At 47.7% G+C, this 16,002-nt stretch overlaps 1 protein-coding gene across 1 annotated transcript in view; it reads right to left on the bottom strand.

Moving 5' to 3' along the window:
- The window catches only part of LOC135370351 (caspase-3-like), a 120,295-nt gene that overhangs the window by 68,053 nt on the left and 36,240 nt on the right, over positions 1 to 16,002 (bottom strand). Inside the window, exon 3 of the mRNA XM_064604084.1 lies at positions 5,194 to 5,335. Coding sequence (XP_064460154.1) covers positions 5,194 to 5,335 — 142 coding nt within the window. The remainder of the gene's footprint in view (positions 1 to 5,193; positions 5,336 to 16,002) is intronic.

Below are 16,002 nucleotides of genomic sequence, written 5' to 3'. Positions count from 1 at the left end.
CTGGGGTACTGTAGGAGCTGAGCATTGCGGATAAAGAATGCGGGGAACAGGTGCGTGAGTGTGCCTTCCGTGTTGCTAACTGATTCAGTCGAAGAGCTTTTGGAAGTTTCTAACAGGAGGGACTCCCGATAAGTCCTGTGCTTTCGAAAAGATAAAGGCACTATAGGCAGTTTTAAGGCTGTGATAGAGTGACCTTGCGGAGGAGGGCGTTGCTGGCTCAGGATATTTAAGAAGCAGGTTTTGTCAATAAAAAGTCTTGTTCGTCAGCCTGTGCTGTGTGTTTTGTCGTCCTTTTGTTTGTTTCCCGGCACGGGTGTTTTTATCGCTTTTAAAGTATGAGTTACTGACAACGGTTAACGTCGAGCACACCGTGTTGCTGACAGCGGTGACCGGGCACGGTGCACTTGAAGCATCGCCGGTCCGCCTTGAACTTGTCCTTCTGCTGTGATAGCTCTACGCCCGCGGTGCACCACTCGGCGTGCGAAGGGGAACTATACAGCAGCAACAATCTCTGCTTACGCTTACCGTTCAATGAAGCACCGAAGCTGACGATTGCCGCTGGACAGTTGCATGGCTGTCGTCACGCTCACGACACTGGCCTTCCCCGTCTAGCCTTAAATCAACACCAACCCTGTGACGGTTTCCACGCTAATTCGTACATAGTCGATAGCGTGATTCAGCTCCTCTTTGAAATCTGTGGGGTTATGAAAGGGACAGACAGGCAGCAGTGGAAGCCGCACTGAGAGCGTGTGCAGGGTTCGGGAACTCCAGATATTTTTTTTTCTTCTTTGCCTGAGGACAGTCAGCGTGTGAACGACGACGACGGTGGACGGGATTCGGACATGTGTGTAATCAATAACTAGTTTACTTTCATATTTTGACGTTGTTCCTGTGTTTTGCCTTCCATGGGGACGGAATGGACGGGCTTTGCCACCGAGCGTGGGAACGGGGTCACACAATTGGCGCTCACACGTGGGGCTGGTCCATTCGACGGCTTGGATGACGCCACACGCCGGATGACGGATGACGATTTATTTTTATTTTGTTTTTTTTTTTTCATTTCTCTCGTAATTGAGTGCTGGCAAGTTTTATTTTAGTGTGATATCGCGGGTTGTGTATTTTATTTTTCCAGGATATCCTTTCGTTTTTAGGCCGCTCTGTGTTTGCTCGTTTGTTTTGCTTGTTTCGTTGTGTTCTTCGGTTTAGTAGCTCCTGCCCCGTGTCCGAGCCCTTGGAGCTGATGGACCGTACGCCACCACGCAGGTGCAACTTCCGGAGCGGAGCGAAGGCCTCTGTACTCCAGGGGTTCCTCTCAGAGAAGCGGCTCGCTCACGGCGCTACGAAGCCGAGAGGGCAGGCCGACGATGACAAGACATCTGCCATGCCTCCATCGCAAGGTATGCCGACTGCGGTATCTGCAGTGCCGCAGTCACACACCACCGCAACGGCAGAGTTTCTGTCACGTGTGGCAGAGCTATGCTTCTTGGGGAGGCGACGCCTTGATTCCGGGCTGGTTTCGCCGCCGCATGCACCCAAGCGTCCCTTCTCCCGTCCCTACGTTCCCAGGGTATTCCAATGAAAAGTCATTTGCTGAATTCTAAGCTCCTATTACGGTCTATCAAACCGGAATAGAAGCCTTCTTGGCTTCGTAGTGGACGGAAGTTCCATCAGTCCTGGCAATGAGAAGCTAAACGCGATCATGGATTTCCCGTTCCCGGTAACGTAAAAGCATTGCGGCGTGTTCTAGGTATGGTTGGTTTCTACAAGTAATTCAACCCTAATTCTGCTCAGTTAGCGCAGCCGCTCACCAGTTGTTGCGCAAAGACACACGCTGGCAGGGGGGGGGGGGGAGCTGGAGCAATCTTTCCGAGCTCTGTCATGCAATCCCTAAGAAGGCCGCTATATCTGCCCGACCTAAACAAACCATTTGTCGTGCAAACACACGCAAGTGATTACAGTATTGGCGTAATTCTGTTGGAGGAGCATGACGCTACACTTTGTCTGGTGGCCTTTGCAGGCCGCACGCTCAATTCGGAAGACAGTAATTAGAGAGTTTCAGCTAACCGGATCTGGTAGCTCCGGGTCGTTAATAAATACGGTGAAGGAGAACCGATTGTATTCGGAGAGAAGGCCAGCACGAGCACTTTTAGCAAAGCGGAGGGAACCAGAGACGCGCTCGCTGCTCGACAGCCGACATCTTTTTAGACGAGGAAGACAAGATATCCATTCAGAAGAAGTTCTATTGCTGTCCACATTTTCGTGATTGAAAAGATTTTCAAAAAAACTGTTATGCTTTTTTTCGGACCGTGAACAGGTGCTGCTTAACAGGTGAACTTGTGTACCGAGAGAAAAGACAGGTGAGGCTAAGCTGCTCTTTCGTTCTTGCACACTTGAAACAATGTTTATTGCTGTCGCAATGCATGTCAAATGCGCCGGAAACTCTAGGGTCCTTTCTGAACTCCTCGCCGAGAAAATGAAGATAATCGGTGATCTTAGAACACTTCGGAGCCACACCAGCAGACGACGACGCCATTATACGATTTTCGAACCGTAACTGTGTCCGGTAATGACGGCTAGCGACCGTAGCTCTGGCGAGATACCGTGCAGTTGACGGAGTTGGAGTGGCTCCGCACCCAAGCTTGACGTCTCTCCAGGTGGGTCCTGAAGCTACAAGGCTGCTCCTTCAACTTGGAGTACAGGCTGTCTCTGCGAACGTGGTAGCGGACGCACAATCCCGTGCGCCTGTACCGGAGGCGGGAGAGCAAGTCAACGAGGCGCCTTCTGAACTCCTGGCGGCAGCACAAGTGGCACGGCACAGGTCTTTGTCCTGGGGCACGGTCGTGAGCAAAGAGCAGCTCCTCGACGCTCAGCGAGTGGACGGCCTTGTTTGTCTTGACCACTGTTTATCTCATGGACGCCGCTATATTAAAAGCGCAGCACCTGGGGAGCACGTTGAAAGCAGTTTACCGCACAAGCCAGAAAGAAGGAAAATACTCGGGCCGTGTGCTTCCTCCTAGGTTTCTCTCCTGTGTGGGCTGACTGCAAAACATCACCACCAGCAATGGGGTAGAGCATCGCCCCTGGCGATGAAACTCCTCATTCGTCATCTCACAATAAAGTTGTTGTTGTTGAAAAACTGTGAGTACCAGATAGACAAACGAGGCGAGGCGTGAACTCCACTTAAGGACTAGCACAACACGAGGGAATTACTGGTTGACTTGAGCATGTTGTGCGAGAGTTTCATTTTGTGAGGTGTATCCAGGGCACAGGGAATTTCGTGGCTCGTATTGCGAAACTACACTCTTAAAAACGAACTTCACCACATAGCACGCTCCTAGCCAACCATCACCCCGAATGACAACGTTCTCGCCCTAGATTTGGTGAAAACGGAAGGAGGAGCCTATTTTGTGCCGTGCGTAATGGCACAAAATAGGCTCCTCCTCCCGTTTTCAACAAACCAGGGGCGAGAACGTTGTCATTCGGGATGATGGTTGGCTAGGAGCGTGCCATGTGGTGAAGTTCATTTCTAAGAGTGTAGGTCTTTCCGACTTGAGAAGTAAAGAGTTCTATTTTGTTCATCGACATATTGGAACCGAATCACCGTGCGGAACCCATTTCTTCCGTGGTTGTGGTGGCTTACTCATAAGGCTCGATTATTCGTGGCTTTACGCCGCGAGACAAACGCGACCATGAGCATAGCCACTCTGCGTGGTCTGTGGGTTAATTCTGCCCACTTTACTACAGGACTTCCTCACTTAGCACGCTTTTAGCCAACCACCATTCCGAATGATATCGTTCTGTCTCATCATTTGTCGAAAACAGGAGGAGGTGCCTAACATCGATATGCATAATGGCTCCAACATAATCACCTCGTCGTTGTCTACTTCCAGTGTTCAACAAATCCGGAGCGTGCTATGTGGTGAGGTTCTGCATTGACAGTGTGCACCATTACTGCAGCACGTGGCATACCGTATCTTTCGCTAACTCGCGGAAGACGACTTGTATTAGCAACTTGTATCCTGCCACCAAGCTGTTGGCGTTCTCGTCCATGTTCGAGCCAGCTACCCTGGGATCAGTAGGCGGCGGCGCTACTGAGTGACCGCTGTTCATTTATTTTGTGAATGAATACAACTGGAAGGTTGTATAGCCAGTTGCATTAGTATTTCAATTTATTTTAGTAGCACCAGTAATGTCGATAACTAGTTGAGTCGTTACGTACTTTGGTCTTTCCAATGGTCTCAGTGCTTCCCTTCATTCCTGCTACGCCGGCACTGACAGGACATGCTAGTGCACGGAATTATGGGCATTTGCCTATAAACGCCTAAATGCGATATTTCCGGCGGTGCCTGCCTTTTATCAGATCTCTTGAATAGTGGCCTTTTTAGTATTTGAAATGCTTTAAGAGTCTTTTTAGCCTTTAACAGCCTTTAAACGAGTAAGTTTTTCTGTATGAAGCATTCTGAAGCGCCAACAAAGCGAAAGAGCGTACCAGAACGAGCCCACTTTTGCATTGCACGGCCTATGTCGATGTTTCCGAGGGCCTAAATGCGTGCCTATTTGCATCGCTTTTAGTGCCTGTAGTTCAGGGCCATAGACATGACACATGGCAGTTTGAACTTTCTGTTACCGATGCTCGGATTCAATGCAACTTGGAGAAGAACTGCCGACCGGAACAAATGTGAGACCACCCAGAACTGCCCCCCCCCCCTAATACTGTAAGTTTTGTTGGTTTCCATCATGGAGGAAGGAAAGAGAGGAGGAGCCCTACTGCTCCGAGAAGTGAAGCCAAGATTGGGGGCCACTCCAGTGACATCACCGCTGGCCTTCCGGTTTCGGTTACATGCATATCTATGGGAGCCCCCAACGCATAGTTTCGGAATACTTGGAGAGGTGTGGAGGTAGCGCGCCGAAGTGGCCCCCAAAGTGGCGCGTGCAAAGCGCCCTCATTGGACTATTTAGGTAACGTGACCCTCGTGTGGGTCCAAAGAAGATACAGCTCATCTCCTATCCCCACGTCACTTGCCCCACGCTTCTCTTCTGTTGAAGAGCCGTTGGCGCGCCTCCTTTTCTTCTTTCCTCCATGGTTTCCATGCATGGGCGGAGAATCTGTTTCAAAGCCGTCGCTAGCATGACCGTTCGAGCGGCGTCGTTATCAATTTGTCTGTTCTCACAGCGTCGGAAAAGTGATCTTACCTTCCAGGTACTCTTTGACATCATCACACGTCGCTGCTTTTTTTTCGGCGATGGTCGTGCGAAGCCGGAGTGACTTGAAGGCTCTCTCTGCCTCTTGGGTATCACTTTCGGAGTTTCTATTATATTTCTTGTTCTGAAACACCTGCAAAAGAAGCCGTCGTGGTTAGAACACCTTAAGACAGGCTGAAGACAAAGCCTCGCCTAACTGTTGAATCAACAGATGAGCTCAAACTCAAGGACTGCGCTTGTCCCATGCTACAGTTGAAAATAGAAATAGATCAACGGTCGCGGGGCAGTATTGCTTCCAGTACTGCTCCATGGAAAGTTTTTTTTTTTTTTTCTAATCAGATAGAATCCTCATTCCTTTCGTAACTACCGCAGTCACGTGGCCAATTCCACATCGCCACGACCTAGCTACCAAATCACGAGGCACCAGTCGAAACGGATTTCTGCGAGCACTCTAATGAAACGTAAATATAAAACGAGTCTTCCAAGAAACACCTCAACGCCGCAGCGTGTTCATTTAAAGAAAACAGAACGGGAAAATAGGGTGGTGGTGGTGCTAATGAAAGAGCTTGCTCTTGTCGGCCTCACAGAGGTGGGCAACGTCACGACTGGGGAGTACGAATACCATCTGCGGTTCTTCAAACCGATCAGGTTTCACACAACGCGTAGAAGACGATGAGCTAAAGCCAGTTTCGCCATCCCATATCTCCTCCAGCTCACGGCCAACAGAATCGTCACCGTTGCCAAAGGGGGGGAGGAAGACCCATAGGATGAGATGATCACTGATGACCCACCCGCGAGGCGCTGTCGCTGCCTGTCCCCCAGAAACAATGAAACGGAAATTTCAAACAAAACGCAAAAGCAGACGGAGCTTCTCCGACGCTTTTATGATTGATTTACGAATAGATTAATAAAAGTACACAGAAATGCTCCCTGTCCGGGATTGCCGCATTCAGCCTCGGATAAGTTGTCAGAACAGAACGGTTGCTCTCGACGTTGCATGATAGTCACTATGGACGATTTCAGGGTGCCTTGGACAAGATAAATGCGCAACAAGCCGATCCCTGTTGCGATTCTCGTGCGAGTCAGCTCTCAAGGAAAAGGAGAAGGCAGGGCCCGGTCCAATTGTAGAAGAACGTTTATTCTACATAGCGTGGACGACAAAAAGGCGCGAGGTCCTACAGCATCTCGCTTATATACAGAAGATCAAGAAAAACACAAATATACAATTCATAGTTTATGTCCCGTCGCTTGAGCACGTTCGAGCGATTCTCCCGTGAACTCCGGCCTCATCCTGTTCATCACTCCCGGGGCACTCAAGTCGCAGGATTCCCCCACGAGCCGATCAGGTTACGTTGACCGTGTCTGGGTGGCATTGCGAGGAAACAGTCCCAATCGTAACAGCTCCTCCCCCGCCCGGAAGTCTTGCGATGAGGTGGCAACTCACGTTGCACCGATGAAGTAAGACGACGGCGTGATGTATGCAGCAGGCCAGGCTCATGGCTCAGATGGAGGTAGAACATTCCTTTCTGTCTTGTCGTTTCGCTCAGAGACGCAGGCTCCCTTTCAAGGTCCTTAGACGATGAGACAAACTGATGTGTTCACATGGCATACAGCACTACGGATTTCTTCAACAAGCCTCACGACAACACTCTAGTCAGTGCCCGACCAGCCTTATTCATACACAGGACATTATTACTTTCATATCAAAAGTACATATTTAAACTTCGCGAAATAAGTAGCGAGGCAATCATTTCCCATATGAGGGGATAACAGACATAAGAAAACCCAACCACACTCACTAAATTTCGTTCATATACGTGTATTTAGATTACCTAAAATAGTTCCCACTTATCGGAAAACATTTGCATTTTGCACCTTTGCATTTGCTCAGGTTACAGCAAGCTTTAGGGCATTAAGCTGATCTACTGAGGCCATCGGCATTGCCGTTATCTTTTCCCTTTTTGTAGCGTACTTCGAATTGGTGTTCTTGCAATGACAAGCTCCAGCGAAGTAGCCTACCGTTTTTAGGGGACATTTGCTTCAACCAAGTCAATGGGCAATGGTCCGTCTCAATTATGAATTTTGACCCATTGATATAGCAAGACAATTTCTGTATGGCCCATACCATACACAGGCATTCTTTTTCAGTTGCGCTATACGCCTCCTCCCTAACGTGCAGCTTCCTGCTCAGGAAGAGAACTGGGTGTTCTTCCCCCTCATCATTTACCTGGGAAAGTACAACGCCTAAACCCCTGTTACTGGCATCGCACTGGATTAGAAACTCGCGATGATAATCTGGAGCACGCAATACAGGCTCAGTAGTGAGCGCATTTTTCAAGCCACGAAAAGAGTCTTCCTTGGTTTTGTCCCACTCTACACGCTCAGGGGCTCTCTTTCGGAGAGCATCCGTCAGCGGGGCCGCGATTTCGGAATATCTGTTAATGTATCTCTGATAATAACCTGTTAGGCCCAGGAAAGATCTTATGTCTTTCTTTGTGCGAGGCTGAGGAAAGTCGCGCACTGCCGCTATTTTGGCGTCGGCCGGACGCCGCGCTCCCTGCCCCACAACATGTCCTAAGTAACTTATACTGCCACGGGCAAGTTGACATTTATCTGCCTTGACGGTGAGGCCGGCATCGCGAAATCTCTGAAGTACAGTCTTTAGGTGTTCCAAATGGTCTTCCCAGCTATTCGAAAAAACAGCTACGTCATCCAGGTACGGCAGTGCAAAAGTGTCCAAGCCCTGAAGTACATGATCCATTAGCCGAGAAAAGCAGAATGGTGCGTTTTTCAATCCGAAGGACATAACCTTGGGGAGATACGTGCCGAAGGGTGTCACAAACGCCGCGTATCGGCTCGCCGTTTCCGTCAGGGGGACCTGCCAGTACCCGCGGATCAAGTCGAATGCCGAAATGTACTTCGCTCGACTTACTGTCTCTATCCTCTCCTCAATATTCGGAATGGGATATATAAGATCCTTGGTGACCGCATTCAGTTTCCGATAATCCACGCATGGGCGAGGGTCTTTGCCTGGTGCTCTCACTAGGATAATAGGAGAGGTGTAATCACTGGTACCCTCTTCTATAACACCAAGTTCGATCATCTTATCGATTTCCTTCTTCAGTATATCTTTCTCATTCATAGACAGACGGTACGGTTTACATTTGACAGCGTCTTGAGACTCTACTTCAATATCGTGTGAAACGAGAGAAGTTCTTCCCGGTTTGTCTGAAAAGACGTCCTGAAACCGACCTAGCAAATCGCGTAGCTCGTTTAGTTGTTTCTCATTAACCTGAGATGAGTCAACTGCTACGTTCACTACTCTGTCCACTGTGGTCGAACTTATCTCACCGATCGAAAGTGGCATTTCAGCACAAATTTCGTCGGAGCTGCCTAATGCCATGCTCACTATCGCTTGGCGCTCACGATAGGGCTTCATTAAGTTACAGTGGTACACTCTTAGCTCTTTCCTCCTTCCGTTCATTCTCACAGCGTAATTTGTGTCCGAAAGTACGGTCACGACTTCAACGGGGCCCTCCCACTGTACCTGTAAGCGGTTTTGCCTGCACGGTCTCAAAATCATGACCCGATCGCCCACACGAAAGCGTCTCAGCCTGGCATTCCTATCATAGTACTTCTTTGCGCGCGTTTGTGCTGCTCTCAACTGGTGCTCCACAATGTCCTGAGTAGCTCCCATACGGTTCAGCAGATTCAACACGTATTCGACGACTGTCTTGTCCACCCCTTGATCTTCCCAGAGTTCGCGCACCATACGAAGTGGTGATCGCAAATTCCTCCCATAAACCAACTCTGCTGGGGCGAAACCAGTCGCCTCATGAGGAGCAGTACGCAAGGCGAACAGTGCGGCGGGAAAGCATAGATCCCATTCCGTTTTATGTTCAAAGCAAAGAGCACGGAGCACTCGTTTCAGAACAGAATGCCATTTTTCTACGCTATTGCTCTGCGGATGATACACCGAGCTGTGGCATAACTTAATGCCACATTTGCTGAGAAAAGTCGTGGTTAATGTGCTTGTGAAAACGCTCCCTTGGTCACTCTGGATCTCCGCTGGAAATCCTATCCGTGAAAATACGGAGAGGAGCGCGTCCACCACTTCGCTTGAGGTTGCCTCTTTTAGCGGCACTGCCTCCGGAAACTTACTTGCCGGACACAGCATCGTCAAAATATGTTTGTGACCTGCCTTAGTCGTAGGAAGTGGTCCCACAAGGTCGATGACAACACGGCGAAAGGGTTCCGTTATAATTGGAACTTTCACGAGCGGTGCTTTCCATTTTTCGTTCGGTTTTCCCGTCCTCTGGCATGTGTTACATGATTTTACGAAGCATTCCACCTCTTTGAAACATTGAGGCCAGTAAAATTCTTGCAACAGCCTTTACTTGGTCTTATTGATACCGAGGTGTCCTGCCAAGGTATTGTCGTGACACAGTTTCAGAATGTCACCCCGATAGGGCGACGGAACTACGATCTGGTCATACTGCTTCCTTTTTTTGTCCTGATATTTACGGTAGAGAACGCCATCTTTCTTATAGAAAGTAATGTTTTTGTCAGCGATTCCCTCACGTCGCTCAATATTTATATTTTTGAGGCTCGCATCTTTTTCTTGTTCTCTTACCAACGTCGTTCGATCAACTTCTAGCAACTTGCCAAAAGTAGTTGCGTCTGGTTGAACTAAGAGCGGGTCATTCTTTCCGGCGGCTGCCTCACCAACGTCTTTGTCCTGTTCGCATGTGGAATCAGTCGGATCATTTCCGCTGTTCTCCGGTGTTGTGACGTACGTTAGCTCGTCCGCAAGAAGTCGCGCTTTCGCTCTAGTGAGCGCCATAACGTCTGCATCGGCAAACCTACATCCCCTTTTCAGCAACAATGCCTCGGATCTATTCGAAAACAAATACGGGTACGTTTCCGGCAAATTTTTGGAAACTGCAGCCTCTGTTTCTACGATTCCGAACGGTCCCTCAACGATCACCCGAGCCATGGGCAGACAAACGCTGTTTTCTTCGGCTACTTGCCTGACCCAAGCGCATTCCGAAAGATAATCTGAGTCTTTCACGTACTTCGGGTGCACCACATCCATAGTGGCAGCGGAGTCTCTTAGGACAGTGCACTCTACCCCGTTCACTAACAAAGTCTTTGTGTACGGCTTCAGAAGCGCATCATTGCGAATATCATCTGCTACGCAGCGGAAAATGGGAACGCGTCTCCCACAACCTCTCGCATAATGCCCCTCTTCTTTGCACTTATGGCAAATAATCGGTCCTTTGGACTCAAACTTCTTTTTCCGCTCTTTCTCGCGTGACGCCTCTTGGTCATTCTCCCTAGGCGCTTTCGGTTTCTCGCTACCCTCTGCAGTACTTGCAGGTCCTACCTGTTGCTTACTGCTCGTCTGGTCGTTTCCCTTTGTGCTACGAAGCTGATATTTCGGTAGCGGCCTTCTCGGAAACTGGGAATTATCCCTTTCTACCTTTTCTCCCCTACGCGCCACATAGTCGTCCGCAAGCTCTGCGGCTTTCCGCGCGCTATCTACGTCCGGCCTATCTTCCACCCAAACGCGAATATCTGCGGGAAGTGTCTGGTAGAATTGATCGAGACAGATAAACTCAAATAAGCGGTCGTACTCTTCCTTTATTTTTGAGCCCTTTATCCACTCATGAAAGTTAGCTCTCAGTACGTACGCGAAGTCGACGTAACTCTGCCCTTGTACCTTTCGTTCCTGTTTAAACCTTTTTCGGAACTCCTCGACTGAAAGTCTGTACTTGCGAAGCAAACTCGTCTTGACTATCTCGTAGTCATCCGCATCACCAGCACTTAAACGGGCAACTACCTGAGCTGCTTCACCTGGGAGGAGGGTGAGTAGTTTCTGCGGCCACACCTCTTTATTGAACTTCTGCTTTTCGCAAACTCGCTCGAAGTTCACCAGATAAAGTCCTATGTCGTCGCCTATCTTAAACGGCTGCAGGAGCTTTGTCATTTTCAAGTCGGTCCCGAGCGTTGCGTTCGGTCTGGGTTCCTGTGAGACATTTGAACGCAATCTCAGTTCCTCGACCTCTAGTCGCTTTAACTCAAGCTGTCTTTCTTTTGCAGTCTCAGCTTTTCTATTTCTGACTTCCTCCAATGCTTCGGCGATCTCTTCATCATCGAATGCAGCTGCCTCTATCACCTCCTTCACCTGAGCTTTCCGTAACTTCCGGTCAACATTAAGCCCTAATTCCGTAGCTAGCGAAAGCAGTTCGGCTCTCTTTAGGTCCGCCAACATCTCTCTGAGTCGTGATTGCCCTTCAAATCTGCCACGTAACACTGAGGCGGCAAATGTATCAAGTATCCAGTCTTATACACCTGTCCTGTGTACTTCAAAGGCAAAATCAAGCACTCACCATCATGTGACGAAGGCCTAGGCACGAAGATCCCAGCGCTGCCATCCAGTTGTTGCGATTCTCGTGCGAGTCAGCTCTCAAGGAAAAGGAGAAGGCAGGGCCCGGTCCAATTGTAGAAGAACGTTTATTCTACATAGCGTGGACGACAAAAAGGCGCGAGGTCCTACAGCATCTCGCTTATATACAGAAGATCAAGAAAAACACAAATATACAATTCATAGTTTATGTCCCGTCGCTTGAGCACGTTCGAGCGATTCTCCCGTGAACTCCGGCCTCATCCTGTTCATCACTCCCGGGGCACTCAAGTCGCAGGATTCCCCCACGAGCCGATCAGGTTACGTTGACCGTGTCTGGGTGGCATTGCGAGGAAACAGTCCCAATCGTAACATCCCGCACTGCGTCACGCTACTGTCCCAGCAGCAGGGCTCTCGTCGTCCTTCCTGGGTGCTCCTTTTCGGGGTGTTTTGTACAATTCTCTGAATACTTCTTATCCTTCCGCCAGTCGTCGTGCGCGACTTCTACACGCATTGTTTAGAGTACCTACATCATTCTCTGTGCGCATGTAGATGAGATGCAAGACATTGCGAAACGCATTAATTGCCTCAGTGTCCATGCTCACGGCCTGCTATGTCTACTATTGTCTACTATTACGGCAGATCCTGTTCGTCTGGCTCATGGTATGCGCCCTCTGGAGTATTTGTCATTAAGTATACACTGCAGATGACCAGAAGCAGATATTGCGCGAACCGGAGCTCAGAGTGCTCGTTCAAATACTTCTGCTGGAAGGCGCACAATATTGTCACGAAGCGAAATGGGCCGGCGAGTCGTCGAATAAACAGCAAACGGTTTATTAAACTACTTGGTAACAAAAGCACAAGAGTGATAGCTCTCTGAACACAACTGAGTCCAAAGAATGAATGCTCCAGCCTGGAGCGCACAAGCATTTAAAGGAACTGTAAAGTGAAATTTGACCCCCCTGTTTCCGTGTGCGACCTGGTAGTGTTCGCCTGTGTGACGCCTTACATAGAGCCTAAGCACTTAAAGCGGGTTGATTATTACACAACATAAATTAGAAACAATTAAATCGGACGGTAGGTTGGGGTGTAACCTATTTGAAACCGCTAAAAATAAACGCTAAAGAATAATCGCGTAAGTATCCACCGTTAAAAATAAAACGCCCAGAATATACGCTTAAGAATCCACCATTAAAAATAAACCGCGTAACTATCCACTTTTAACAATAAATTCTCAAAAATCTACTGTTAACAATATATCGTTAAAAATGAACTGTTCAGAATCCACCCGACTTGATTGGTCGCTGTAGTCAAGTGGTATAGCAGCAAACGGGGGTGTCGTTGTCCGCTCTGAAAAATAGCTCTCAACTTCCATTTGTCTTGGCTTAGCCGAACCCGGATGATCCTTGTGACAGCGCCACACCCGCGTCAGAAAATAGTTTCAAATGTCTTGTGAGTTTTGTGTTGACTGATCAGACGTGCCACTTTAGCTGCATTTTCTTCTTCTGGTTTTCGGTCCAAAATATGCTTCGTACCATGAAACAACTGCACGGACATGGTGTTTACTTTAGTGTGCTTGTCATCATGCAAGAAAGCTGATAGGCTGTTATTTGTGTGTGTGTGTCGATAAAGCCATGGGCCACATTGCCAAATGTTTAGGTGTTTACTTGTTCTGTTGTTGGTGAATCTCATCATAAATCATCATTGAAGGAAGGAGCAAGGGAGGCATCGCTGTGCCCGATTGGATTCGGATATCGTGTGATATTGTGTACCTGCGCTGCTGCATAAACCCGAACGTGTGTAACAGCGCCTCGGAAAATGCCGATAGTCTCATGATCGGATTTGTGCACAGTTTGATGCAGTGTGGTGTCAGTTGTGAGCACCGTAGTCACAGTGAGTTCGTAACGGGATAACTGAATTTTATTTGGTAGGTACTAGATATAGGATGAAATTAAACTCTCCGTGCGGCCACGCGTCCGCTTACGTTCGTGTCTCGTGGTTCTCTCTCTCTCTCTCTCTCGGGCGTCGGCCGCTGCGCCTCCGTTGTCATCTGATACCTGTATTTAGAGAAGCAGCGATGCCTGGCGATAGATTCTTACTTTCGCTAACAGCTTGGTCTGCTTAGTTACAGAAACTGTAGACATTCTGACACGCAAACACAATGGCATGGAATTAATGATAATAAGCAATTCCCTGCTCAGAGTGCAGGTGGTCCCCAACATCTGTTTGTTTTCTTTTTGAGCACTCCCAAGTCTAAGGCATTTTACACTTTGCAGAGGCTTTCAAAACGCATGGTTGTCGAGTGCCAAGACGTGGGTGCTTGCAACAAGTTGCTATGTTAAAACATTAAACGTAGGTGGTTCATTTGTTGTTTGGAAAAAGCAGATGCAATGCAAGGGACTGAGCACTCTGGTGCAGTTTTAATCGCAAGTATTTCAGCACTATGTCTGCATTACATCAGGTGACGCGATCGATTTGTTCTATGAAACATCTCATTTGTTTTGTGCTCAACAGCACGACATGTAGTAAAATTTGCTGAATAAGCGAGAAATTGAGAATTACACTGCCACATGCATGTGCAACTGTAGGATCACAGCAAAAATATGAAACATGAACATGGAAAAATGCAAAGGTTTAACCATGAACACAGGTAAAACAAGTATAAAGTTTAATAGCAGTAGAAATAGCAGACAGGAGCAGTGAAGGGAGAGACAGGTTTACTACAAAATATTCAAGAAATTTAAAGGGCACCTATGTGGGATGCAAGGTAGTAGAATCAAAGTGTTGAACTGATTAATTGTTGCACGAAGCAGACACTTCTTCATGATAATACGTATATTACCGGCAAAGTGTTAAATCTGGCATTCTATAGAATGCCCCCCGTCCCCGCAGCCATTTTATAAACTATTCGAAATCAGCCGGCAACGTGTGAAATGAAAATCATTTCATACAGTGTCTAGGCATTCTATAGAATATGCACAGAACGTGTACGCTGTGACAGGCAAAGTGCGAAAATGTTTTGTTTTCATCACGCAAAATATAAACAAAACTACCTAAGTCAGTAAGGACAGATGAACAGTGTACTTGTACCCACTCTGGCCCTGTGTTTATGCAAAAGGACACCCAAAATTAACCAGTCACGACGGATGAATAGTCTATTGGCGGACCCACTCTGGTCGCATGTTTTTGCAAACAATACACACCAAAAACAACAAAAACGACAGATTTCATTCGTCAACAAGTGTTTACTGTCGAGAAGAAACATTTTTCATACTTTGCCCGAAGCGGCTTTGGCAATGTACAGAATGCCTAGGCAGAGTGTGAAAGACGTTTACCAGGAAGCAGTCTTCATACTTTGCGAAAAAGATATTGGTATTCAACAGAATACTTTCTCGGTAACATATGCTCCAGTGAGACCGACAACTGCAATCTCAAGAGCACAATCTTTGTCGCTACTCAGACACATTCATAGTGTTACAAAAGGGCATATACATCATCAGGTTTTAAACAAAGTGGTACTGGCTAGTGTCATTGTAAGCGATTACTTAGACTGACATATGTAGTCTATGCCGCCTTCTACATTCTCTTCATTCACAGGTGATGGCTTTGCTGATTTTGAGCAGGTGGTGGCAGTGGTTGCCACTCGATGTTTCATGAGCAGGGCATCATCATTTAATACGCTCAGGAGCAAATACTTCGCAAGATGAAAGTTACATGTTATAGTAATGCTAGCGCAAGTTTAAATGCTTGAAGTTACGCTTGCTGTTTGCTATGAAAGCAGGGTGCACGTCTTTCACTTACTGTTAAAATATACGCAAAGTGTTAGATAATGGTACAGTGCCTGTGGTCAACTTCTCAGAGAAAGTGCTGATACCATACGTGGTAGGAGGAGAACGCCGGTTTACTTGTGTACATTGCCCATTCTCTGAGAGTGCCCACCATAAATCATCCCAAAAATCTGTCATGAGCATTGCAATCCCCTGCCTCAGCCCACCATACAAAATTAAATATAACGAACAAATGTAGTGCAGTAGACATAATGTGGATCATTCCAATGGAGGCAAGTTCATGTTATTGAGCTTGTTCATGGACCGAACTGTTTAGAAATAACAGGTTTGAACCACTATAGTTGCCTTTCGGAGCCGAACCCTTGTGATCAAACTGGAACATACCTAACACTTTTTTCTTGCTCCTACAGATCCCCACGAAATTGAGCAGCTACTTAACGGACTCAAAAAACACGTTCGGTCCACTACGATCGGATCTCAACTGAATTTGTCAGCCGGTTTCTTTAGCCTCCTCTCACAACCCATGGCAACCTTGTCAACAAAATGTTTAAGACTAGGGTGTATCCCTCAGAGTTAAAAATAGCAAGGGCATACCTATATACAGAA

Source organism: Ornithodoros turicata, chromosome 10 (assembly GCF_037126465.1).
Source record: "Ornithodoros turicata isolate Travis chromosome 10, ASM3712646v1, whole genome shotgun sequence".
Lineage (NCBI taxonomy): Eukaryota > Metazoa > Arthropoda > Arachnida > Ixodida > Argasidae > Ornithodoros > Ornithodoros turicata.
This window is presented reverse-complemented; position numbering and strand designations above follow the sequence as displayed.